The sequence below is a fragment of the Pseudopipra pipra genome, chromosome 1 (assembly GCF_036250125.1).
Source record: "Pseudopipra pipra isolate bDixPip1 chromosome 1, bDixPip1.hap1, whole genome shotgun sequence".
Lineage (NCBI taxonomy): Eukaryota > Metazoa > Chordata > Aves > Passeriformes > Pipridae > Pseudopipra > Pseudopipra pipra.
The window spans coordinates 89,645,574-89,673,196 of NC_087549.1; the positions used below are offsets into that span (position 1 = coordinate 89,645,574).

A 27,623-nucleotide genomic window follows, 5' to 3' on the forward strand; every position below is an offset into this window, starting at 1 on the left:
AGACACTGGAAAAGGTTGCCCAGAGAGGTGGTAGATGCCCCATCCCAGGGAACAGCCAAGGTCAGGTTGGACAGGGCTCTTAGTAAGCTGATCTAGTTGAAGATGTCCCTGCTCTTTGCAGGGGATTGGACTAGATGACCTTTGAAGGTCCTTTCCAACCCAAACTGTTCTATGATTCCCAATCCTAAACGGTGGACAGTGGTGTCCAGATCTACCTCTCATGCTTAACAGTGTGCATTTAGGGGAGTTCTAAAAGAAGGACACTTTCTGAGCAAAACTAGGCTATACTGTACTTACTAAATAAGCACATTTTCCATTAATATAGTTTATAAAATGTACAAACAGGTCTTACTGTTTGCTTACACTGCTTATGGTACAAATGTCAAATCTAAATGCATGTGAAACTTTATTTCATATGTTTATTTCAAATGTAATTGGATTTTACTGTGAAAACATTTCATGAGTTAAGTTTGAGATGTGTGACAGAACAGCAAAGATATTTAATACTTTGCTTAATTTAGAAAAATGACCTTTCAGAGAAAAAAACTGTGCTTGTCAAAAATATACTGATGAATTAATTTCTTGTGATGCCAGTGTAATAGTTGACTTTTGAGAGCAACCTTACAGATAATGAGTTTTATTTTTATCTTAGATCTGTCTGATTGTAGTGCTTCTCGCAAATCAAGTCACTTTACTGACTTTTAAAGCTATAAATAAATAGCAAAATTTGGAAGCAAAAAAAACCCAACTAAAAAAAAAAAAAAAAAAAAAAAAAAACAACCCAGCAAAATTAAACCAAATCAGAACAACGCAGATCTGACTGATCAGTGGGGATGGATACCTGGGATTTTAAACAATATTGCATTGTAAGATCAGTACCCCCTTTCACCACCACCCACTCCCCATCCCTACACCACCCTTGCAATACTATCTAGAAATACTATAATTTTATTCAGCTTTTAAATGACCCTAGTAGAAATGTGATAGCAATGGTATTTGCATTAGGAAAAACGAGATTTGTTCCCACAGATTAAGTCAATGACTTTTAATTTGTAAAAATCTGCAAGGAATTTGAAAGCCACTTTAGTACTTCTTGTAGGTTTCTGACTGCTTAAATTGATTTATGTTTAGAACCTAATCTTGCTCACTTTGACAAAGCTGGCAACTTCAGTGGGTTTATTTGTGCAGATAGAGTGAGAAAGATTCAGCTTTTGATATAAATACTTTAGCTTTCTGGTTTCTGAGAACTGTTTTCTTACAGTTAATTATGCATCCTTAAGAATGTGTACATTCATGCGCATATGTAGAGGGAGAGATGGCAGCTTAGTTTGCAAACTATTGAGCTTTGATTTTCCTATCAATGTTTTTAATTTTAGTTTGAGTCAAAACAATCTCCAAAATGTTAAGATAGGCTCAGATCACAAGAGTTAAGAGTCAGGTGACATATATTGTCACATGTAGCATCATATACTGTATATAGGTGCCTATTACTGTAACATCAGTATGTTTCAATACATTACTTGAAAACTTTTTGCTGGCTTGGTTCAAAGTGGTCCTTTGAGGTTCATTTTGGCGGGGACAGATGTCAAAACAGGAGGTTTGTTTTCTTGTAGGCCATTAGCATAGCTGTTGGGAGTTAGGGCAGGTGGAGGGGAGAGTGCAGAAGATCACTTAGCATGGACAGGCTTGGGAACGGGTTTGTGGAAGCTAAAAAATTGCAAAACCAAAATTCCTTTCTGTGCTTGAATTAAATTGAGATGATTTTAAATAAAGTGGTGCCAACTTCAAACAGCTTACAAGTTTAAAAGTTGGTGTTGTTTAAAAGAGATACTGAAGGGTCAGTGTTCAGGGTCAGGCGTGCTTCTGACTAGAACTGAAGTGCCTGTATCGGCAAACGAGAATGTGAGTTAGGCAGTCTAAAAGGTTGCAATTTGGGTGAAATGCAACAGGAAAGCTAAAATGCATGATAAAATCACATGGCGTTAGCTTGATCAATAAATTTTAGCAGTATTTTAATTTTCTTGTGTTAGAAATGTCATCTTAGTTGTTTGGATTGAGTATCACATTTGCTGAAAATACAGTTAGCTGCAAGCTGCTATTGAAAACAGCAAAGGCCCTTTTGCTGTTTGATTGCTGTGGTTTTGATGGAGTTGGTGAGTAGCAAGTCACCATCATGTTTTGTAGGTTACAGTCAGGTCACTCTGAACTAGGCTTGGCTGAGCATTTTTGGTAATATTGCAAATAAACTCCAGCTTCGCAGCGGCAAACTTACTGTAATTCTGTGGTGATCTCCTTTTGGGTGGTAAGTTTCTTAGAATAGCTTTAGTTATTGTTGGAACAGAGGCAAGTTTAAAGGGTATTGCATGCATGTAATGGTATTTCATCTCAAGCAAAACAAAGGATGTCAGTTTCTAAAGCAACCAGAATTATTTTTAACTCTTTCCTTATTTCTTTAAAACAAACTCAGAGTGATTCATCAGGATCCTGTCTTGAAGTGGCCCCTGCAAAGCGTTTTCAAGGGAGAATAACAAGTGGTTCAGTGGGCAATTTTGCAAGAACCATCTGTGGACTAAGGTGTTTTGTGGGGGGTTTTTTAACCTTTAAAGCAGTGCAACTAGCAGCTGGGTGGTATTCTGAAAATCACATCTGATCTTCCTCCAGGACGTTATCTGTTTGCCCTTATCAGGATGTGTTCTTCTTCATAAAGTGTGTGCTGAGATTCCCCGGTATGCAGCTTCAGTGCTTCATGACAAAAACTGAAGAGCTCCTGTCTCATTGTGTTTAAAAGTGTTTCTCAAACAGAATAGATCAATTAATTCATTTGCAGTAGGAAAGCTAAATCTTAAACACATGTATTTTAAATATCTGCCTGAAAGCGGGGAGGAAATGAGAGCTGACATAAATTAGTAACACAAAATTGGTGAGATGTTCAGCTCCTAAAACTTACAACATGATATTTGAAGTAGTGTTATGAAGTTACAGTTTGGTCTTTTTTTTCCAGTAATGCTCAGTTTGACCTTCCCTATTACATTTATTGTTTAATATACCCTGATTATGTCAAATATTCCTCACCTCTCTGTAAATTAAACTGCTGTAAACTTTTAGACTCTCCTCATTGGGAATCATCTACAGGCTCCTAGGTATTTGTATTGCTCTTTGAACTTTTTCTATTTCTGAACTAGTTGTATAATTATTGTCTGTACTTTCCCTGAAGCAGCCCAGTATTTTATCTGCAAATACTGTCATGTCCCACAAGGAATTAAAGAAATAAATCAGCAAAGTGCTCAGGAATAAACCTTGTGTGCTATGTGGTTGTTCTCAGAGAGTCATCAAGACCTGCAGGTCACCTCCTCAGTGCCATAAACCAAAACGTCATAAGTTCAATGTTATGAGTAGTTTAAACAGATACAGGGATTCGACCTATTTCCTTCTTTCTGTATTTCAGTGCTTTGATTATGGCTTTTTGCCTTAGCATTCTTGTAATAGCATTCCAGGTACAAACACTTTTCCATAGTCCACAATTTAGGCTGCTAATGTGCTGGTTGGGTTGCATTGCTCCAGCTATCTTATGAGGAGGCAACTCCTAAGGTGCCATATGATAGACTGTAGTTCAACTGGGAATTAAGCTAGGAAATTAAACTATTTGCATGCTCAGAACTATATCCTGATGATAATTTTAAAACAGTATCTGTTTTTCCAGATTTCAATCTCAATTTTTTAAGGGTTTTTTCATGAGCACCTCTGGGTTTGTCCCTGCTTTTGTGCTAAATTTGGAGTAACAATTTCCAAATCTTTTGTTTACTGTAGCAAATGAGGTAATAAAATTGCAGCCACTAAAATTTTCAAGATCCTGTACTACGAGTGCAAAAGCGTAAATTTTATCCGGTATATAATTGGTAATTAAGGTCAGATTCTGTTACTGAATCTTATCTTGAGTTGTTAATGAATACTGGTTAAGTATTCAATTTGAACAAAACTTGATTTCTGGAAGTTCTTAAAAATAAAACTGTCAGAGTTTAATATGGTTGGAAGTAATTACTAAATTGGTTAAATGAAAACTAAGATATTTAAATACCTAAACCATAAACTTCACATGAATGTTGGAGGTGTAGGGTGTGTTGTTGACTTTTGGATGTGACTGATTGTTTTTATTCTTTTTCTCTTTGAAAGTATTATATGCTTAAAATTTATTCTACAGCATGAAAGCCAAGTACGTGACAATCTATACAACATTGGTTAATCTTGTATCAGAATTAACCTGAGATTATTTAGTTTGTAATTATGAATTGTAGCTACAGAAGATGAGAAGCTATACAGAAAGACTGCCAAAGATATGAAAGCATCAGGTCATCTGCTGTAAGAGTATTTATTTTAATTAAATTTAGTCACTGGTAAAATATTGTCCAATGTTTTGTTAAAAGGGAAAAGAAATAGAAAATTATGTGTTTAGTGTTTTCCTACTTGCTGTGATTTCTACTAAGTAGATTCCTCAAAGTAGGAACTGATCTATCATTTTCCGAGGAAAGAGGAATCAAAAGAAGCAAATCATTGAAGTGCATCATTTCTACAGTGTAGACACTGTTTATTGGCCTTGTATTGTACTTCATAATTTTCTTCTTTTTTTTTCCGTGTACTGTCTTTTATTCTGCCTTTGTTCTCCTGTCTCCTTTCCTTTTCCTTCATCCTCTTCCACACACAGCAAACTATTTGCCTCTACTTTTAAGAACCACAAAGAAAGAGAGAAAAATTGTCTCTGAGCTCTGTGCACACCCTGAGGTCTCCCCCAGGTTGGAGCCTTCAGAAGACTTTGACCTACTGCAGTTCACATGGGGAATAACAGATACGTGCATTTGGTGGATACAAAACACTCACAGCCTTAAATATCAGCACCGGGTGAATCTGGTGGCAGGAGATGGGATGAGGATAGTCTTGCTGATGTGATTCTTGGCATAGAAGGGGTTAGTGAGAGAGGAAACTGGAGAGAAGTTGAGGAGCACCAAGCCCAGCCTTGCTTTTGGCTTTTCTGTGCTGGGAAATCCAGTCATTCCAGCAGTTTCGTGTGATGGTCTGTAAAAATGAGCGAAGTGAATAGAAGATAAAAGTGGAGAAGAGTAAGTCTTAGGGAAGCCACACTTGTTCCTTGGCAGACTGATTTGTTGGTTTGGTTGAAATGTTCCTGGCGTTTAGTGGGGCTCTTACAAGCATTAGTGAGAAGTTGGCCAAACCTTTTCCTTCAACACAACTCCAGGTGCCTAGGTCAGAGAGGCTCAGTGATTTGCTAGTCACCATGAACCTCCTCAAAGAAGAGAAATCAAAGAGCAAGAGAGGTCATCTAGTTGGCCTTGTTCTCTCTCCTCCTTCCCTTCTTTGTGCTTGTGAAGATTCCAAAGTTATTTTTCTTCTTCTTAACCATGCACAATTTTTGCCTCAGTTACCCTTGCTTGGGCAGGAAATTTGGAAAGTTCAAGCAGAAATTTATTTTAGCTGAGCTGTTGAAAAAAAAAAGAGAAAAATACTTCAGTAAATAGGTAAGACATTTTAAACTGAAATAAACAGAGTATATCCGGGGGGGTGGTGGTGGAAATGCCCTTTAAAATCTGAATAGTTTGGGAAATTTTTGGCTGTTTCTTAAGTCATTAATTTAAATGCTACCAAGAAAATGTCCGAACAAACCTATTAAAAACAACCCCAAAAAGCGGTTTCAGAACATTATATAATGAAATGCGTTTTCATTATTTTAGTCAAGTAGCACATTCTAATTATTTCTTCTCCTACCCACTATATTTTCCAGAAGTCATTGTTCCAGCAAAACAAACTAAAAAATATCTTATTGTAAATTAGTGAACAAAGTTGTATATAAGTCTTTCTACTCTGTTGTGGCACGAAGTTGATGTGTGTGAAATCTTTTTGTTAAAGGCCAAAAAAACATTATTTGTTTGAGGATTCGCAATCCCTGGATGCTCACTTCAGCACATCGCTGTTGGAATGAGCTCCCTCCAGGCTGAATTGTTCACTTCCAAACGCAGGATGGGATGGTGTGTGCGGCAACTTGCTGTGGCTTTCTCCTCCATGTTCCTCACCACCCCCTCATCTTCCATCAGACAGCACAAAATTGAGCAGGAATTCTAAATAAAAAAGGAAAAAACACCTGGGTGATGTTCAGATTGCAGAGTGCCATCATTTTGTAGGTGTATAAGAAACAGCTCGTTAATTATCTTCCTAAGCTTGCAAGTACAAAAAGAAGATATCACCGCTGAGCCTAGAAAAAGAGAGGAAGGGGACTAGGTATTGGACTGGCTTAGTTTTTACTTGCTGGGTTTGTTTTTTTTTCAAGAATTTATATGAGTTTGCTGTTCCATAGCAATAGGAACTGTACTTCTTGTGGGATGAAGTGAATGTGAGATAATCTATACAATTTTTGCTTCATTTTTCAAAATGCTTTATAGAATATTAATAATACACTTAACTATCTGCATACTACTATATTTGCTTCCTATTCTTTATTTACTAAACAAAACCTTCTCAGCTTCTCGTACTAACTAGCTTTCTTCTGTATAAAAATCAATGAGCTAAATTTGCAGTGTCAACTTTATGGAATACTTTTTTTTAAGAGCTGATTTGTTATCCAAGGGTATCTTGGAGGTAATAAAAAAAGGGAATGACAGCCTATTTTCTTTTATTTGTTGGGGAGGAATTTATTGTATTTCTTGGAGAGGAGGGGAGAGAGCATTTCAGGGTTTTTTCCTTCAGGTTTGATGCTGATTAACATCCAGGGCAAGTAATTTAAGAACCCTCATTACTCCTCCAAGAAAGAGAAAGAAGCGAATTTTGATCAGGAGTTTACTTTGGAGTCGTCATTAAAGATTTCACTATTGTACTTTCACAGTTTTCTCTATAAATTTAGTTCTTTGTCTCTGCTTCCTTTTAGTGGGTTTGTATGATCTGAGCAATTTTGACTTTTTGCAGTGGTCAGGAATGAGGACATTGCTGTCCTTACAGGTGAGCCAGGGTGGGCAGCATGCCTTCAGGTGGGACCAGGAGTGGGGAGCCTGCAGCAGCAGTGGTCCTAGGGCCAGCCTCCCTTCTTGGCTTCCAGGACCAGCTGGAGCAGGCAAGGAGGAGGAGAGAGATGAGAGTCAACGGTGGTGGAGACAGGTTTTAACAAGTGTCTTGGGACCAGCATAATCCTGCTCCAAGCAGAAATCTTCTTGGAGAAGAGAAACAGAAGGGAGCTTAAAAATGGCTCATGCAGTTTGCAGGGTAGCTAGGTGGGTGCTTAAAGCCAAGCACAGCCTTAGCAGACTGGTGTGTGGTTGTGACCAGAAATTATCCCTTCATAATAATGTGAACTAAATCCTTTCGGTACCAAACATTTCCCTGATGTGCCTGATTTCCTCCCAGCATGCCTGCTGATTGGCCCCCTTCTTCCCCAAGTCATACCTTCTGGAATGTCTGGGAAAATTTGGATGATGTAGGGTAATTGTCCCACAACTTCCTCGCTCTGCTTAGGGTCTGCCTATAACTAGGGCATGATCAGTTTCTGGAGAGATGGTTTATCCCCACTTCCACTGTCTTTGACAGGAATGGCACATGGGCTGCAGAACACCCAAGTGCTCAGTGGTGCAAAAACTCAGACCTGGTTTTTAACTCAGGTCTTGAAGGAGAATGGGAGCAGGTAAAGGAAAACAGTAAAATAAGTCACTGAAGTGAGGTATTCACTTAATACGTAGATTTTCAATCCGCAGTTTGTGTTTGCCCTGAGAAAGGAACATGAACTGCCTAGGGCTGTTTTGTTTGTAAGCCTCTTAGAGTGGTTAAGCCTCTGTTCATGGCTGCAGCATGCCGTTAACAAGAAAAATATATCTTAGTGACTTGCTTAAGTTTTGTGTTTCAGGTATACCTAGTTCTGCATCAGCTTGTATTGACTAGTTTTTCAAAGGCATTTTTCATTTTGTTAATCCAGTTTCTGTTGATGTTTTTCACTTAAAAGCTGCAGCTATTAACATTTCATTCAGCATGGAAAAAAGTCAGGGCAAAAATAGAAAATTACTATGGAAAAGTAAGCTTGCAAAGTCCACAGAGCAAGGTTTAGCATAACAAGTTAGTGGTGGACTTTTAGGTTTTTGTTTCTTTAGTGCTAAGACCCACCGATGCCATTATGACAGCTGGACTTCATTCACACAGCATGTAACACTTAAAACTTATTAAGTTCTTGGAAAAACAAGCGAGCAAAAAATGAGATACTGTAGTTAAATTGATGAAAATTTTTGACTTTGCATTTAATGTTTAGTTATACTAAAGAGGAATTTTGAATTTGAAGGTGTGATTTTGCAGCCCTGTTCAAAGGGGATTTACCGAGTAGCGTGAAATGGCAGCTGCCCTTCAGGCTGGAAGAAGCCCTAAGCTGTGTGTTAGAGTCAGTCCAATTATAAGGATGCTACATGAAGATGCTCCAGCACTGGCAGGAGCTGGTGAGGAAGGAGTGGGCAGGGTGGCTGGAGGTGATGACCCAGAGGCACTTTGTACTTTGATCTGCATGGTGTAGGGATGATGTTGTTTGGACGGGCTGGATTTTAAAGACAGGTTGGAAGTAAGGACAAGGTTTAAAAGAAGAAAGACAGAGTATCGAGTCAACTCTCCCAACATACCCCAAGAGAAAAATCTCTTGTGTGTAAATTTATTGAGAAGCTGATATTTACACATTTTGCAGTCGATATCTGCTCCTTAGCAGACAAACACTGCCTGCTGTTTTACAGTTAATAGAAATGTGCCTCTGTCAATTCCCATTTGCTTGAGTGGTCTGGGAAAAGAGCAGGCATAGTGAATGGCAGTGTTGCCGATTTGATGGAGTTATCCAGGGAGGTGAAGATGAAAATGCAAATGAAAATGCAAAGGATTTCTAAATGACATTAGGTTGCTGTGCAACTGTATTGCAAAATGACAAGTGAAATTCAGTGCAGATAAATGCAAAGTGATGTCCACAGGAAAAATATTCAGACTTCTCATTTAACTTGAGTTGTTAACACTTGGGCATGAGATGTGGGGGTCATATATTTGTGGGGAGAAGTCAACTGTGTACTCGCTAGCTGTCAAAAAACAAATTAAACATTAGGAATGTTGATGGCAGTAGTACAGAAAAACTTATCTGTTACAGTAGCATCTGTGGTGTGTGCCTTCATCACGAACAGTGGGATCGATTCTGATGTCTTCCTCCTAATTGCCTTTCACTTCTTCACTTCCATCTCCAAAGAGGATAAAATGGCACTGCAAAAGCCGCAGAGGTCATAAGTCTATTGAACAGCTTTTGTGTAAAGAATGATTTAAGTAGATGAGGCCCTGCAGTTTGAAGAAGAGAGATGTGAAAAGCTACCATGAATTCAAAACCCACTTGGAGAAAGTAATGTAGGAATAATCTGTGGGACTCATGAGGTTTAAGTACAGCTCTTGGGGCTCACTTCAGAGTGGCATGGCTTCAGAATCCAGGACTTGCTTTTCCCTTGACTTCTGCTATTGGCTGCTGCTGGAGCCAGTATGTTGGGCTGGACTTTTGGCTTGACTTGTAGGCTTTTGATTTGTTTCATTTTTTGTTAGTCATCAATAATTTTCTTTTTCCTTAGCCAGCAGTACTATTTATTGTCCATCTTAATACCAGGTAATTATAAGAACTTCAGTATTCAAAGTCCTATTAAAGATCTAATAATTTAAACCATTTCTATCAAGATTTTGGGATCTCAGCAAAGAGAGGATTTTTGAGGTATATACTAAGCTTAAGAAAATTAATCTGTGCTTAAACAGGTTTGTTGATGCTATAGGTTCCTAGTGCTGAATGTATCTACTTACCTTATGTCTGCCTTGTAAACTCGGTGCTGTTTGAGAAAATCCATAAATAGAAGAAGAAATTACATAGAAGTTTGACCCCTCAAAGAACTTGCAGAAAGCCTTTATGCTGTTGTCTCAGATGATGAAACACCAACTCTCAGTGTTGTTCTACCAGTTGAACCAGTTTTGTGCCTTTTTGTCTTGGGAAAACCCTCCCTCAGCAGCCTTGCAGTTGAGAACAAATGCTTTTAGAGTACCAGAAAGATGGATGGAAACATTTTTCCCAATTTGGCTGGAAAGCGGCTGGCTCCACTGTTTGGTTTAGGTTCTGTATTTGAGAAAACAGAGAATTAAAAGAAATCTTTTGGGCTCCATGTACTATTTTGACATATGTTTCCAGTGAGTGGAAACGTTGTTAGTTTGTTGGTTGGTTGGTTGGTTTGGGTTTTTTTAATGGTTGCAGGTATTTCACTGGCATTTATTTAATCTCTATGTCAGACTTAAAAAAAAAACAAAAACAAAAAACAGTGAAAACCACACCTTTTTCCAGTTTTGGGACAACAGATCATAGGCCAGTAAACCTACTGGAGGAGGTAACCTGTCTCAGTGCAGAAGGTATGAAGGTGCTCATAGCAGCAGCTTGGAGAAGGTGTTGTACTAGAGCTTTAATATTTTAACTTCTAGCACCTATATTGGGTTAGGTATAGGAAAAAAAAAATAAAAACAAAACAGAAAGCCAAAATTAAGCCTCGAACAGAGAATACCCTAGAGGCTGTTAAATAATTATTACACAGATTTTAGTGATAATAATCATCACCCTGTCCTAAGTAGGCAGCTGGAATCTGGCAGTGGGGCAAAACAATGCTCCAGGATCAGCATAGCGATGGGGTAATTATTGTGCTAGATGGCTAGATGGATAATTGCACGCAAATGGAATGCAATCAGTACCTGTGTTTGTAATTCGGTACCGGAGGGAGACAATGTGTAAATGAATTATCTCTGGCGACTCAGCTGGTGCTCTCAGAAGCACACACAGGATGCCAGATCACCTGGCTTTGTGGGGCAGGTGAAAAAGGAGCTAGCTGTGGAAAGTGCTACCCTTACACTATGCAGCGTGAGAAGGTGCCAGGCAGGAGGTATTTCTGAAGATACACTTCTGAAATTTTATGCTTGGCAGCTACTGTGCCTGTCCCCACAGGTGCCTTGCTTGTTGTTATATCCTTCTGTAAGGCGACAGCCATCCAGAAGACTTCTTCCCCCCCCACCCCCTCCTGTGCTCAGTGTTTAATGAATTTATAAGCCTCACAGTAAAAATTCAAATCATGTAAACAAACAAACAAGAAAAAGCTTGAAAGCTCCCCAGTCATAAATTAATGACACAGGGATAGAGTAAGGTGCTTATGTAACTTATGTACATACACCTTGTCAACCTCATTAGGAGCCCTTATCATTTTTGAGTGGTATATGTGATGGCAAGAATAAAGCCATTATAAATTTATATACAACCTCTCCATTGACTGTTTTCATTGTATATACTGTATAGCAGATCATTGTTGAAACAAGTTTAAGCTGGAGATTTTAGATTGTATTTTCGCAACCCTCTTTTTTTCTTAAAATGGATAGTAATAAGAGGAGGAATTTTATCTTCTGTTTTCAATGGGGTTATGTAATGTATCTGTCATGGGTTCTTCATTTTTAAATGCAAATAATTATATATGGCAGGGAGTATGATGAGCATTCAAAGTTGACATTAAAATGAAAATGCATCATTTTTTTCTGAAAAACTCATCAAACAGGTCATTAGGCAAGGTTATAATGACTAACTGAACATTTTAAGATGTTTAAAATCTCATTTTAGATGTTTAAAAAGGTAGTTGATAGTTTTTAATATGACAGCTGCTCCTGCATCACCCTGCTAGTTGCTAAGAGTTTAGAATTTATATAATTTTTAAGAGGTCTTTTTTCCCGCTCTCTCTTTCAGCTATACAGTCTTCAAACCCAGTAGCTTCTAACAAACATAATATTTAATCTGTTTCACTTGCATTTTGGTAGGCTGCAGACATCCATGCTGCCAGTGATCAGGCTCAGCATTTGGCAACCCATTAAGCTGTGGTGCTGTGATTCTCTAAGCCCCAAACAGGAAAGGAGAAACAACAAAATAAACCATATGCCAAAAAATGTCAAATTTCCACACTATAAAATTACAGAAAAGATGAAGGGACTGTGTTTCCTCATCTGATCTCTTTTAATCTCATTAAATTGGAAAAGGGAAATGTATGGGGACAGAAAAGTGGTTTCTAATTAAAAGTAGATTTAAATCTGAGTGAGAAGAGTGCTTCATCCAATGTGTTTTGTGAAATGCCTTCTTCCTGCTGCGTGCCAGCTTTGTAGGTGTTCATAGGCAGCAGTGTGAACTTGGGGCCATCAAAGGCATCCTCAGATGCTCTGATCCACCTCCCCTTGCACCTCCTGGCTGCAGTGTCTCTGCCTTCAGCAGCGAATGACAGTGCTGCCGTCCCCAGAGTGCAGTTGGGACCCCGGCTGTGCTGCCTGGGTTTCCAGTTTGGAGGCTGTCCCACTGCGCAGGGCCGCCTGCATGCAGGGGCCTGCCGAGCCTCTGCTCCTACCGAGAAACACTGGCTGCACCACCCCTCAATTAACCTAATGGGCACCTTGTACAGACAAGACTCTCGGGGTTCGGTTTGGGTTTTTTTTCCCTTATTGTTTTTCTTAATTAGCTGGTTAAAGGAAGTTTTGGGATTCATCTCAGTTAACCAAAATACACTGGGACTAAGGTGTTCTTGTTTTAGCAGGTTGCAAAGAGCCTTTCCTCCTCCTAGCAAAAGGGAAAAGACAAGCATCACAGCCCCCTTGCTGTGGGGCGTGGGCTCTTCTGCATCCCCTCTAGTTCCAGGTGGGTACCCCCCAGCTGCAAGCAGGGTGCCTTGGGATTAAACACTGCCACGGAAACCTGCCATCTGGGAAATGCTCCAGGCTTGCATCAGCTTCCTACTTCATTCAGTCATTCATCGGCTTCACAGGGCTGCCCTTCCTTCCTGCCCTGCCTCTGCCTGCACTGCATGGGCACTGGTGCTCGGAGCACAGGTCTTACCTCTGGGGGAGGTGGGTAATGGCTCAGATGGGAAGTGGCGGTGGGCTCAGGTCCCTCCATGTCAAATCTGAGTCCTGGAGGTGTTCTAGGCCAGGTTGGATGGGGCTTTGATTAACCTGGTCTAGTGGAAGGTGTCCCTGCCCATGGCTGGGGTGGTTAGAACTATATAGTCTCTAGCGTCCCTTCCAAACCAAGCCATTCTATGATTTTATGTTTTATAAGCCGGGCCACTCTGCACCGCCTGTCTGGTGCTCAGGGTATTTTTTTTATTATTTGTTTGTTTGTTTAATTTATTTAATATTAAGTGCTTTCAGGCACACTTCTCATCCAATGAAAAGCGAAGCACTTTACTGACACTTTAGCCTGGCAGGTTTCAATAGTCTGAAGATGGAGATTTCCACACAAGGTCTTGGCCTCTTATCCCTTGCTCTCTTCTTGCAAGAAGAAAAACTGTTGCCATCTGAAGCTGTTTGGCAAAGGAGGTATTTTTGCAATGACTCAGGCCTAAGGCCTGAGAGTTGTTCTTGTCTCTAACTGAAGGTAAAAAATATGCTGACATTTCCCTTCCAGCTGTTTTGGTTAAGTATTTGAACATATAACCCTAGCCTTTCAGGCAAGATATAAGCTTGTATTTTTAAGTTTTGATGAAGTAGCCTGTTCTCAGTATCCAATATGGTTTAAATCTGCTAATTTTCCACTTATACATAAACTGAATATGTGTGATTTACAAAAAACAAAACAAACAAACAAACCAAAACCAGAGCCCTCTTTATTGTTCTAGAGCAGTAGTTGTACGTCTTCAACAAGAAGTCAAAAAAAATCCCCTTTTTACAGCGATGCAGACACATGCAAATATGCACAATGAAAAATACTCATGTTTGGGCAGTTTGCAAAAGCTTAATGAACTTTTCTCACCCACCACTCCCATGTAAGCTTTCCTGGTGGCTTATAACTAGGTCTTCCTCAGTGACTACTTCTTCATTCCTCTGTGTGTTGTCATTGTATGGGGTGACTTGTTCAACAGGACCAAGTCATCTCATTATGCTGACATGGGGACTCTTGTGAGCAAAAAAAAAAAAAAAAAGAGATGAAAACCCCACAAACAAACCCACAACTGGACAATTTATTTTACTCCAGCTTAAATTGCTGTCAGAAGTTACTGGTTTCATATTTTGCAAACCTCACACTTTTCAGTATTTCTGCTTTCCTTGCTGAAATTCCTAACCTTTATTTTCCTTCCTGAACTCACCAAAAAAATAAGGCCCTTAAAATCTTTCTAAAAATTCTTATGTATTTCTAATACATGTAGGCATGTTCAAGTTGGTATACATTGATATATTTAAAAAAACCCACCTCTATAAACTGTATTTGATTTGTGAATTAATTAAAATCTGTGAGGTTATATCTTTCAGTGAAGATCAAAAACAGAGAATGTAAAGCTGTTGAAAAGTCTGGTTTATTTTTTCATTTAAAAACCCACCACACCACCATCATATCTAACTCAGACTGCTGGTATCCATTTAACAATCTATCACAGTGGGAGGTGTGTAAAACAAGACACATATTTTACTGTGTGCCAGTCTCCTTCCTTGCATTCCTAAAAAGCACAGTTGCATTATATATTTAAAACCTCAAGGAATTTGATGATGTTTCCACACAGCAGATACCTGCTGGGAGAGCTGTGTTAGAGAACAACATGAAAAGGTTTAATGCTGGAGTAAGAAAAACCGTTGCACACATGTTGTTCATTTTCTTTTATGTGCATGCAGGTACGTGTGTGTATGTACTACATAGATATAAATAAAACATGATGTTACATGTGATTTGCATTTTTGTGGCATGCACCTGCCTGGGATAACCACAAGAGCTGGCTTGTTACACTGCTGTCATGTGGAATCTCCTTTCTATACAGTGATGCATGTGATGATTTTCTCTTTCATTGTGGCTTCATTTTTCCCCTCTACTAAGCACTTGGTGAGAAGTGTCCCATCTTAAATGAGAGTGTATCTGTCACTGTCATTTTCTGCTAGATGTGTACTACTCCAGAAGGCTGTCTACTGAAGGTGGGGGACGTTAGGACAGCTCTTAGAGTAAAGTAGTCAAGATATGTACTATTCTGACATTTATAGGAAATAAAGAGGGCGCCCTACCTACCATGTATTAGAAATTTCCATTAGTTAAATTACTTTCTCTTATCCTAATAGAAGTAAATAATGTTCCGGTGATAAAGAAATGCTACCTTTGTAAAATTTTCAGGTTAGACAGTATCACAGGTTTAATTCTGAAATAATACAAAACCAAGCAAGTATTGGATTGGATAATGTTAGTTCCAAATAATAGAGGACCTGTCAGTTTTCAGTTCCTCTGGGGCTTTGCAGATGATTTTTGTGTGATGTATTTTTTGCTTATAAAGAGTTTTCAAAGGTATGTACCATTAGAGCACCTATAATATAATTATGAAAGAATATGGTATGTTGTCTGAAATAATCTTCGTTAAGATGTTTGACGTACAGCTAATTTAATGAGACACAAGAGAAGGAGATGACTGGATAATATAAATTTGATGTAGTTACCAAGTTATTGCTGGCATACCTGCGAGCTGGCAGAAGACCTGGGGAGGCTGCCTTTTGGTGTTGATGGGGTACTTTGCTCCAAGCCTGCTCTCAACACCTGCTCCATGGCCCCTAGAGATAACCCAGTTCTTCCCTCCAGGCTGAAACACAGCGGTTTGTAAGGCAGTTGCCTATGTAGGATCCATAGTTGTGAAATGCAGCAGGCTGGGAAGCAGCTGCCGTGGATTTTGTACAATGGTTTAAACATGCCTTGGTGTAATAACCAGAGCAAGTATCTGTGTGATATCGGCCATTATGAGGATGTAGACCTTCAGTAAAACATTTAGCCTTAGACTGATGTTAATACCCATGCCTCATTTACAGTCCAAGTCATTGCTCTCGGCTTCCGGCACCATTTGAGTTTTTTCAGTGTTCACAGTGCTCAAAACTGTTCTGCACAGGGATACCTCCATAGGTGTGGAGACATAAATGCAGCAAATATAATTCATTGGGGAAAATGTATCAGGAGATGCAGGAAGTGTAGGAGACTTTCTGGCGGTGTACCAAGCACATGTTTACCTAGCTATTATTTCTGCTATCTGTGGTTCTTTGTTTGGGATTACAGTCTGACAAAGAAGTGGCTGGGAATTACTGATAGGAACTGATTTTTTTCCACTAAGAGAAAGAGAATTCAGCTAAGGAGATCAAAGCATTTAATCTTTCTGGCAGTCTAATGTAGTGTGGTTCCAAAATTTTTCTCTATGAAATAGGATGATTGTGAGTTTAAATGCATATATTTCTTGTAGCATTTATGTGAAATATGCAGATAATTATTTTAATAATGAAACTCCAGTTGCCTGTGTACTTAAGTTTTGATGACTAATCTTTTACATCCTCTGAAGGCAGAAACACTGTATATTGCATGTTAGATGTATCTCTAAACAGAGGGGAAGTGAGTATGACAGCCAAACTATGGTTTTGATTTCTTGTTGCTTTTTGGTAAATATTAATGCTTCATTTACAGGTTAGTTTGTTGATTTTTTTTTCTGTGTATTCATGTATTTCATCAACTGTTGTGCAACTTTGTGAGTTGTTTCTTCCATAACCCTTCTGTAAAGGAATAATCTGTGGGAAAACAGGATAGCACTGTTGGATACATTTTTCTCTGATAGCTTTAGTGGCACATGTGTATAAAAGACGCGTTGTTTACTTTTCCTCTTATTTTGTTAGAAATGGTTATTTACGACTTATTTGGCCCTTTCTATACAAAAATGCATTGATGCATCTAATATTTCACCAGTAACTAAAATACAGGAAGGTGTTAAATATCATGTCTTCAGTGTTTAAAGTAAGCCTGCATAAGTAAGCCTGCATAACTGGCTTGGGAAAGAGCTGGTGAAGGGTTGTTCTCTTTTGGAGTTGTTTGTTTTTGTCTTCAGCAGCCAGTAAGTCAGTACAAAAGAAATTGTGATAAAACTTCCCTTTAAATATGTATGTATGTCTCACTAGCCTGAGAAGCAGGAAGAAGTTTGGCTTTTAAAATTACGGTGGTAGTCTTTCTCATTAGAACCTCTGGGAGTCTGCTGCGTTAACCTCCTTGTGAGATGTTTTGGTTCATTCTCTGGGACAATGTACAGCAGAGAAATTACTGAGCTTTAGTGAGGAAGGAAACCTGGTACTTGTTCTGAAAAACAGAAATGCAGAACTGCTCAACAAAACTCAACACCTGCAAGAAGGGTTTGAATCAGTTATAATTATTTGGTTCTACTGAGAAAATAATTGGGAAACAAATTCAAACTTCAGCTGTGAACAAATGGTTCCAACGTACTTGAGTGGTTCAGCTGATAAATAATAGAGAAGTCATTTAAACCCATCGATTTAGCAGTGTGTTGAAGAAAGGACCATTTTCTAGAAACCTTGTGTTGTATAGGAAGGGTGAGTAAAAGTCAGACTGAGTAAAGCCTCAACGTTCGTGAAGAAAGAGGTTGAGGACTTTACAGAGCTATCGTCCTCCTTCTGTGCATGGCAGCCATAAAGTCTGATGTTTCTTGAGTTGCACCAGTAGAGTTTGAGAGGTTTAGGATGAATCCAGATACATTCTGTTAATAAAAACTGCCCCCACCAAGGGAAAAGAAAAAAGATAATAGAAGAAAAAAAGGTTTTCCCAGGTATTTTGGAAAATGATCAATTGTATCTGAAAGCCATCTTTCAAGCTCAGATTTAGACTGGTCAGGCCATAGTTTGATGTAGAGCTCAGTCTCTCCCACCGCCGCTGCTTCTTATCAACACGACTTCTAATCCTGAAGCCACTCAGGGAACTGTTTGCTACCAAAAAGAAATGGGTGTCAAATTTTTATTTATTGCAGTTGCCCCTTGCTTCTTGTTCTGCACATGCAAGCACATGCACATGCAGAACGAGGTCTCCCCTTCCCACAGAACCTTCTGTGCAACAGCGGGAGAAGCACAATTCTCATTCCAGCACCACTGTGTCTGGGGGGCAGCAAGTGAACTGTGAAGACAGGGAGAGAGTAAAGACTCAAGGCCTCTCGTTGCTCCCACTGTGTATATGGAAATTTCCTGTAATTTCACCGAGGAGTAAGGTTGGGGCTGCTGCTTGCCCCCTCCTACCCCTGCGTGACAGTATTGGCTCCATTGCTTCACTTAGCAAATCCTGTTTGCTGTTTCTATCAGTGTGTTTAATGCCGCATTGTCTTGTTCTAACAGCATTTTTCAGAAATGTATTAAAATACTCTGTAATGCACCATAATACCTATTCCAGAGAGTCCTCTGACTGCATACATTATTATAGATGGTACAAAGCCACAGTGGGATTAGCTGTTGACTGCAGATCCGATGCCAGTGCTGCTCTTTCGGCAGTTCCGTGTAATTTAACATGTCAATTGCCTCCCTGGTAAAACATGATAAAATTTTATATGGCTGTATTACTCATAATGTACCACATATTTACACATGAATGGTATCACTCCTAAATATAAGCAGATATTTCAAGATGGATTGCAGTAAATGACTTACTAAAATCTTGTGCGTTTTATATATGTATTTTAATAACGACTTCTCTTTCTTGCAGACAAAATTGAAGAAGCACAAAAGCAACTTAATGGAACAGAAGAGCAACAGAGAGGTAATAAACAAACCCAAAAAAATGAAATTGAAAAAAATGAATGTATTGTGATCCTAGAGGCTGATCCAAAGCATGCCTGTGTCAGTGAAAAGACTGCACTGGGCTGGGTACTGGATGAGGCCCAAGGCATATCTGTCTGCAGATCAGGAGCTCTGTGTGTGAGGCCCCAGTTCTGCTGAGACACAAAGGCTTTGTTTTAACCACTCAAGTAGCTGCCTTGACCTTGATGAGATTGCTGAAGCTGTAGCGTTAGGGACATGCACTTACTGACTACAACCTCTGCTAACTCCTGCTTCATTATATGATTTACCTGATCATTAATAACCATATTTGGTTCATGGCGAGCAATATGTGATGATTTCTAAGAAATGCTGAAAGGGAACTGATCATCACAGCTCATTTTAAAAAACAGGTGACCCGTGGCAGATTTAATCTGTGTGTTAGAACTCTGAAAGCTGGCAGAAAGTCGTTGCATTTCAAGGCTGGCTGACTGCGGTGGTACCTCTTTGGTTGTGTGATAAAGCTCATCTGCACACCCACAGAGATGCCCAGATACAGAGTGGGGAGCCCAAACAGAACTTTGCCAAGCTAGTACTTGGGCCCATCACAGGTGAGCCATGAGAGGTCCATCTCCACGACCCAGAGTAGCACAGGGGCAGGCAGAAACCCAGATTAAGGACTCAGAGAAAGGGACATCCTGTTAGTCTCCTCCCAGGCCTGTCCCTGCAGAGCCTCAGCCCAGCATCCAGGAGTGAAAGCTATCACCATGTGCAATAAGGGAGCAGCACCCCAGTTCACTTTGGGGCTGAGAGCGTTACTAGCTGGGGGTGTGGGACACATTGGGGGATGCAGGGGAAAAGCTTTAGGGAATTGCACGGAACATACTATGGAATGTCTAGGAGGTGAACCAAAGGTGGAGAGAGTGAGGGATTTGGGTGATATGGGAAGGAACAAATGTGGGGAGTAGATAACTGAATAAAAGGTTGGTTTGCATGCCAGCAGGGGCTGGCCAGGACACTTGTCTGGCCACAATCTGCTCCTGACCTGCACAGTCTGTTCTGTCTCCTCAATAACTCCACCTTCAACTTTCTCCAGTAAGGGGCTCTTTTACTCCCTGGGTGTATGGGTGTAGAGGGGGTTGTCTGTGGTGCAGCAACTGGGGTGAGTACGGGTGTGATTGCTGGCAAAGATAATGAGTGAGTCAGTGAGTAGGTAAAGTGGGCTGGGGGACGGAGAGGGTTTGGAGGTCTCTGAGGGCCATCTCTGGGTTGAGAGTGGATGCTGGTCTATAGGGACAAGAGCACAAGAGAGGGTCTGTAGGGATCAGGGAGTCCTGAACAGGTCTGGCTGTGTGTGCAGTGGTCTGCACAAGCAAATGGGGCTGCATCCTTGAGGGCTGATATGTCCAGATACAGCAACTGGGGAGACTGGGATCCAGGGCTGACTACTGGGCAGACTGAGTTTCTGAGCCTAGCTGCTGGTGAGATCCACCTTGGACACAAAGATATATTCCCATTAATGGACCTTAGTCCTGCTTAGCCAGATCAGGGAGCAGCATGAGGTAGGAGTGCTCAGAGTGTCTGTCTGTGATCTGTATGTCCAGCCATATATATGTACATAGTGTACATATGTATATAGCCATATGTATGTGTTTACTCTGTGTATGTGTCCCTGTTGGGAAGCCATTTTCAGCCTTGCTACTGATTGGACCTGGGGGCATAGAGCAGCAGCAGCCCCACTTCTCTTGGGCTGCCAGATTTGGCATGTTTTCCTCTAGCACTACCTTGTGTCAGTGCTTTGGCTTGTTCTGGGTAGGTAGTCACCTTTCGTGGTAGCGAGCTGCCCATCTGACCTGTGGCACATCTGTGAACAGTGTGCTTTATCCTTGGTGCTTTATCCTTGAAGGTTTATTATCTTTTTCAACAATGAACTTCAAAACTTTTTGAAGATTGGAGAGCAGAAGAAATACCCAAGAGGGTCTCAACAGGGTCTCCCCAACCCAGCATTTGGCCTCCAAATGGCAATGGGACATACTGTTTAAGGACAGCGCGTAAGCCTGGCCACTTCTTTAGTCTGTTCCCCTTATAATGTCCAGAGATGCAGGATTTAGGGATGTCTGCCTCATCCTTTTAGTATATAGACATTTATGGAGCTGTTATCCCAGAATACATTTGATTAAATGCTGTTTGCATCCAGCATTTTCTGGCAGCAAACTGCAGTAGTTCATTAGCAATCACATTAAAAGTGCACGATTTTATCTTTTCTCCTCAGTTTCAGATTTTCCTTCAGTTTTCAGCAGATGTCCACTGGTTCAAGCACTGTGCAATTTGTTAAATAGCAGTTCTACACTCACCTTATCTACTGCCTTCATGATTTTATAAATCTTGTACATACCTAGCTCAGCTTTCTTTTCACCAAGCTCATACCTGGTTTCATTTTTCAAGAGAAGGTTTAATACAGACTGTCTCGTCTGGGCACCAGGACTGTGATGTTACTCTACTTATTTGTAAAAGGTGGAAGAGAAAAAACATGAGTGGCTAGGTAGTGGTAGCAGTTCTCCAAGTGTTTACAGAGACTTTTTACAAACTAGACATTCTGCTAAATAGTTCTTACATATTTCTGTTTAATGGATCATGGATAAGTGGTATTGTCATCCAAATGTAAAAAACTTGGCATGTAAATTATAGCTGTCTGTTGTTGCTGTTGGCCTTGCAAAAGTAATATTACTCTGGATAATTTTTTTGATGGACATGTTCAAGCTAAAGATGAGCTAACCTCTGCTTGCAGGCATTTGTTCTGATGTGTGGCCCAGTAATATCTTTGCATAAAGGAAGATAAATTCTCTAGTGTAAATTTAATTACATACTCTGAAAGGGATGAGGTTACAATGATTTATGTGGTGGTAGTACTCAGCATCTCGGAATCAGAGATTTGGCTTAATTTTTGGCTTCTAACCTAAATTCTTATGGCTGGCAATAGAAAAATAAATGTTTATGGTGAAAACTGATATAGAAATAAGTGAGATAATAAGGTTACTCTTTTCAAATTAAAAATGTCCTCTGCTATTTTGGTTTTTTTTTAGTTTCTTAAATGTCTTTATAGATCAATTTCTTAGTAACATGAAGTAAACAAATTTTTTATTTGAAGCTTTAGAGTCTGAAGGCCACTGAAAAAAGAAAATCTATGTTTTATGCTAAACAAGTAAAGAAAAATGTGCACTTATCCACATAAATTATTTGAAATCACAGTCCAGTGTGTACAGATTCATATGAAGTATGATTGTATATTTTTCCTTTTTGTTAATTTATTGTGGTTTTCAGTTCATCTAGATCACTTTGGATTTGTTTATTCCCTATCTGAAATGATTAAGAAATGTAATTTTGTGGACTTTATCATAAGTTAACTACTGCTCTCTCAGAGTTGTCAGTGGCACAACATATTTGCAGGGAGAAATTTTTCACACATTTAATCATGCTGAGTTTCTGCTGAGTAGCATTGTGCACTGATCAGTCATAACTTTATACATGTGTGGGATTTAAGTTAAATTTAATAGACTACAAAAAGATGTGCAACACCTCATTTTGCTGTTAGCTATAGTAATCAAATTAAGTGCAAATTGGAATAGGACTCAATTAATTGCGAAGGACACAGTAAATGAGCAGGCATAGTTTTCAAGTTTGCAGATTTTTGTTATTTAATATGAAGCTGCAACTGAAAGTCCTGGTTCTTTTATTTTTTTGGAGTGGTAGTCCGCAAATACATTCAGATTATGGATATTCAAATGGCCTCGATTCAGATGGCCACTTAAAACCAGAAACATGTTACTTTAGGGACTGTGTTCAGCTTCTTGCTCAGTGTGTGCAAGGTCGCTAGTTCTCAGGTCATTCATTTCATTTTCTCTCTGCTGCCCAATTGCTACTCTGAGTTTTCAGTGGAAGCTGTGCTTTGCTTATCTTTGGTGCTATCTCCCAAGGCTGTTTTACACCTGGGTGTGCCCCTACTTTGAGGCTGAATTTCATCTTCTGACATATGAACAGGGTTTCATTAGTGTGATAGAGAAGGTCTTGCTCCACATGGTGTGCTTTAAAACTTGGAAGGGATGGTGAGCTTGAACTACAGAAAATTTCTGCTTGAGAAGGCCATGAAAGTTTTCACTGGTGTGGGACCCAGTGGGTATTGTGAGGTGGAAAGCAGTCAGATGACTCCTCCTGCTTTATCTTTGATCTTCTGCTGGCCATCCTCCTAAGAAAGCCATCCAAAGGAAGTCTCTCTGTTTCTTCCTTCCAGAATGGTAAAGTTGAGTACTCTCAGATCCTTGTGATTAATTGCCACAGAGACTTCTGATTTGGTCATCCCTAGAAACAGTCCAGCCACTGAAGTGCTGTAAGCATTTGTTTCCTTCTTTATCCACTGCAGCAGTTCTCTGCCTGTCAACAGCAATGTGGGTCCTGGGTACATCAACTCCACCACTCCTGTCATTGCATTCTCTAGGACTAGTAGAACTAACTTGGTTATCCCCATACCTGGTGTCAGCAATGCTAAAACTGTCACCTAAATCTCTCTCTCTGCTTCTGGAGCTGCTAAGGGAACTATAACTGGTGAGAAACTCTAGCAGCACCAAGATTTGCCAGAAAACGTATGACAGAACTCCAAAAGGACTGCCACATGGCCTGATGTATACTCCATATTGCCCACCAATCCTGGGGTCTTTCAGGCTGGTAGGACTCAACTACATCATTTCAGTTAACTGCTTCTTGCCTTGTCACAGCCAAAAGGGTCAGTGATAAGTTTCTAGATCAGATGGAAGATGGATTTCCTCCTTTTCCTTATCATTCATGGCTATTGCTGTGTCCACAGAGTATATGGTGGTCTGGGATGAACTGGAGGCATGCACATGTTTCTCACCGTTGTTGGAGTTTAGACTTGCAGGCTGTCCTGGTTTTTTTGTTTTGTTTTGTTTGTCAGGTGTGAATTCATCCCCCTGAATAAGTTGCTGCACTTGCTTGATCAAGTTTTTGACTTTCTGCCATGTCATGGTTTAACCCCAACTAGCAACTAAGCACCATGCAACTTGCTCGCTTACTCCCCTCTGGTCGGATAAGGAAGGGAACTGGAAGACTATAAAAGTGAGAAAACTCATGGATTGAGATAAAGACAGCTTAATAGGTAAAGCAAAAGCCATGCACACAAGCAAAACAAACAAGGAATTCATTGACCACTTCCTATCAGCTGGCAGATGTTTGTCCATCTCCGGGAAAGCTGGAGTCCATCATGTGTGACAGTAATAAATGCCATCACTCCAAATGTCCCCCTCTTTCTTTCTTCTTCCCCCAGTTTTATTGCTGAGCATGATATCATCTGGAATATCTCTAGAGTCAGCTGGGGTCAGCTGTCCTGGCTGTGTCACCTCCCAGCTCCTTGTGAATCCCCAGCCCTCTCGCTACTGGGGTGATGTGAGGAGCAGAAAAGGCCTTGATGCTGTGTAAGCCCTGCTCAGCAGTAATGAAAACACCCCTGTGTTATCAACCCTGTTTTCAGCACAAATACAGAGCACAGCCCCTGTGAAGAAAATAAACTATCCTAGCCAAAATGCAGGAGCACATGCAGGAGATGGGGAGGTGGGTAGACTATTTTTTCAATAGGTAAAATTTTAAACAGGTTACTGATTGTCTCTGTGAGCCATATACAGTGTAACAAATATGTTCTGAAGTTGGACTTCCAGTCCCTCTAAGGTCATGCAGGAATCTGCCAGTCTCTTCTGATCTCTTCCCAGACATGGCATCATCTCTCTCTCTATCTCAACTTCAAGGAGAAGCCTGTTTTCAACCTCTCTTATTAGGGATTCGAGGCTTTGTACCTGCTACCTCAATAATTGCAGCTGACTTTACTCAGAAAAATTGTGAGATTTATGTCTTGAACACCACCTTTCCTTCAAGGTCTGTGCTCCATAGCATGGACCAGGAGGATCTGTGTTCTGGTGGCTCTTTTTGTTGCAGCACTCCTAGTCTCACCTGCAGAAAAGGTGATGTAAATAGCAGAAAGGAATATTAAGTTAGTTAAGCTTCAGATCACTGCACTGTGTTAGTCACTTGCAGTTTACCATTCTGATAGTGAGTCCTCTATTTGGAGTAGCCACTTGAATTGAAAGGTCTATGTTAAAATCTATTTAGCACCTAGTTGAGTCTGTCATTTGCCAAGTTACTATACTTTCTCACTCCATCACTTTCACATTCCTTAAAGAGGTTTTCCAGTTTCTTGCCTGCAACTGGAGATGCAGCATGTAGAATTTGAGGATGAAGCTGTTTATTCTCCTGTGTCATCGCTTTCAGATCCTCAGCATAGCTGTTCACTTCTTAGTGTGTGAGGATGGATTTCTAAGTAGCTCTCACTTATTTCAGAAGTCCAAGCAGTTGTGACAGATCTGTCTTGATGATTGAGTTCCCTTCCACAGGTACCATGGATATGTCCCTAAGACAGTATCAGAATTCCACAGAGATCAGTTCTCTTTTTAGAGTCTCATGCTTTGATATTAGTACTGCCTCTTCACTTTCATACAGAAACATTGTTGGCAGGTCCAAGTCTTTTGCCTGATTGTTCAAATGGCAGCAGGTTCTGTCAGTGTTTACTGAAAAACCACCTGGACAGAACCATTCAAAGCCCTGGTTTGGACTCCAGCAAGGTTGAAGCAACTTCTGGAGTGCTGTTGAAATATACCTCAATTTCCAGCCTCTGTTACGGAGCTACCTAAAGCCTCCTTCAGCACTCTCAGTGGGTGCTGATCTGTCTCTGAAGCCTAAGGGTTGACAAAGTATTTGTTGGAGTGGCTCTATAGTCATAGTTTGCACACAGAATGGTAAGACTCTCCATTTGCTTTCTTAGGTCCCCATATAGGTGTGTGGAACCACTCATAGAGTGAACAGATTTTTGAGCTACTGTGCATAGAAAGAGAAAAGAAGGGAGAGATTGCGTTCCAGCAGCAAATATTCTTTGAGATGCACAATCCACATGCACATATGTTCCCCTCCCACACTCGCAGTCCCTTCAAAGCAGTGTGTTGGCATGGAGGAGAGGCAACCGAAATTAAATGCTCTTTACCTTGTTTGCCCATCTGCTGTTTTTTTAACTGGAATATTATTTTTCTAGTAAATTGAACAACAGTGAGATTTGAATGAGGAAGTTTGTCTCTGTAAATGAAAGCATGAGACTTTAGTTCAGAAATGTAGGTTCTGCTGCAGATTCATGGTAGACATATTTTGTGTCTTCAGAGTCCTTCCAAACCCTTCCTACTTTTTCATCCATCTTGTTAAATGGATGCATATTGTTGACAAAATTATAGAGGGAGTTTGAAATAAATTATTATAAATATACCAGCATTCTGCTTGGATAAACAAAGTGTTGCGTATGTCTTGCCTTAAAGATTGATACTGTTTTCATGTTGTCATGTCCCATCTTACAGATGACTCTCACCGGCCCACCATTTGGCCCCAAAGGAGCAGCCAGGTCACTTCCTTCGTCTCTGCTCCTCACAGGCACTCCCAGTCCTGCTTTCTGCTACTGCACCTCTCCCTGCCAAAAAGCGCGTGGGAGCACTGTATGCTGGTGACATGCCCTGCTCCCTAGGTCATCATAGAATCATAGAATGGCTTGGGCTGGGAGGGATCTTAAAGATCACCCAAGCCCTTCCAACCCTCCTACCATGGTCAGTGACACCTTCCTCTAGACCAGGTTGTTCAGAGCCCCATCCAACCTGTCCTTGAACACTATCAGTCATCTGCAGTCAATACCATATTTTATCATTTGAGGGAAATTGAATGAGAAGGGGAGAGATCAAAGAAAAATCTGGAAATACGATGCCAAACAATTTATGAATTTTGATTAACCAATTTAGTGTGACCTCATCCTCCACAGATTGACAGATTGTTTCCCTGAATTTTTTCAGTAGGTTTGCACGTGAGCTCTCTGGATTCTTTGCTGCTGTGGTACCCATGTACTATCATTAGTCCAAAACATTTTCTTTCCATTTTGTATTTGCAGGAAACTGCCTTACTTTCTGGGCAAGATACGTAACCAAGATCTTTCATTTGATTCTTTTCATCTTTTCATCCTTATCTTCTGCAACTGTATGGGCTAGAAATACAGTCTTGTAAATGGAAGCATATCATCTTCAGAAATTGCAAGTTACAGTGGTGTCCTATATGTTACTAAACACTGGCAAGAGGATTAGCTTGCGTTTTTATTTTTTTGTTGAAATCCACCAGAGCTTTTACTTTCCAAATGTTCAAAACTACCACTTAGCAATGATATTTCATGCAATTTAGTTGTACATTTTCCCGATATCTGATTTCACAGAATCATAGAATCAACCAGGTTGGAAGGGACCTCTGAGATCATCAAGTCCAACTCTTAATCCACTACCGCCATGGTTACTAGACCATGGCACTAAGTGCTGCATCCAGTCTCATCTTAAAAACCTCCAGAGACGGAAAATCCACCACTTCCCTGGGCAACCCATTCCAATGCCTGATTACTCTCTCTGTAAAGAATTTCTTCCTAATATCCAACCTAAACCTCCCATGGCAGAGCTTAAGACCATGCCCTCTTGTCTTACTGATACTTACCTGGGAGAAGAGACCAACCCCCACCTGCCTACAGCCTCCTTTCAGGTAGTTGTAGAGAGTGATGAGGTCTCCCCTGAGCCTCCTCTTCTCCAGGCTGAACAACCCCAGCTCCCTCAGCCTCTCCTCATAGGGTTTGTGCTCAAGTCCCTTCACCAGCCTTATTGCTCTTCTCTGGACCTGCTCCAGCACCTCAATATCCTTCCTGAACTGAGGGGCCCAGAACTGGACACAGTACTCGAGGTGTGGCCTCACCAGTGCTGAGTACAGGAGAAGAATCACTTCCTTGGACCTGTTGGCCACACTGTTCCTGATCCAGGCCAGGATGCCATTGGCCTTCTTGGCCACCTGGGCACACTGCTGGCTCATGTTCAACTTCCTGT

At 40.4% G+C, this 27,623-nt stretch overlaps 1 protein-coding gene across 9 annotated transcripts in view; it reads left to right on the forward strand.

Moving 5' to 3' along the window:
* Positions 1 to 27,623, forward strand: part of HIVEP1 (HIVEP zinc finger 1) — a 131,759-nt gene that overhangs the window by 51,808 nt on the left and 52,328 nt on the right. For 6 of the 9 annotated variants that reach the window (XM_064664480.1, XM_064664487.1, XM_064664475.1 and 3 more), the window contains one exon: positions 18,572 to 18,625. In XM_064664480.1, coding sequence (XP_064520550.1) covers positions 18,572 to 18,625 — 54 coding nt within the window. Of the gene's footprint in view, positions 1 to 12,215; positions 12,734 to 18,571; positions 18,626 to 27,623 lie in introns of those variants that run through there. The other 3 variants (XR_010432676.1, XR_010432677.1, XM_064664507.1) reach the window with 2 other exon arrangements.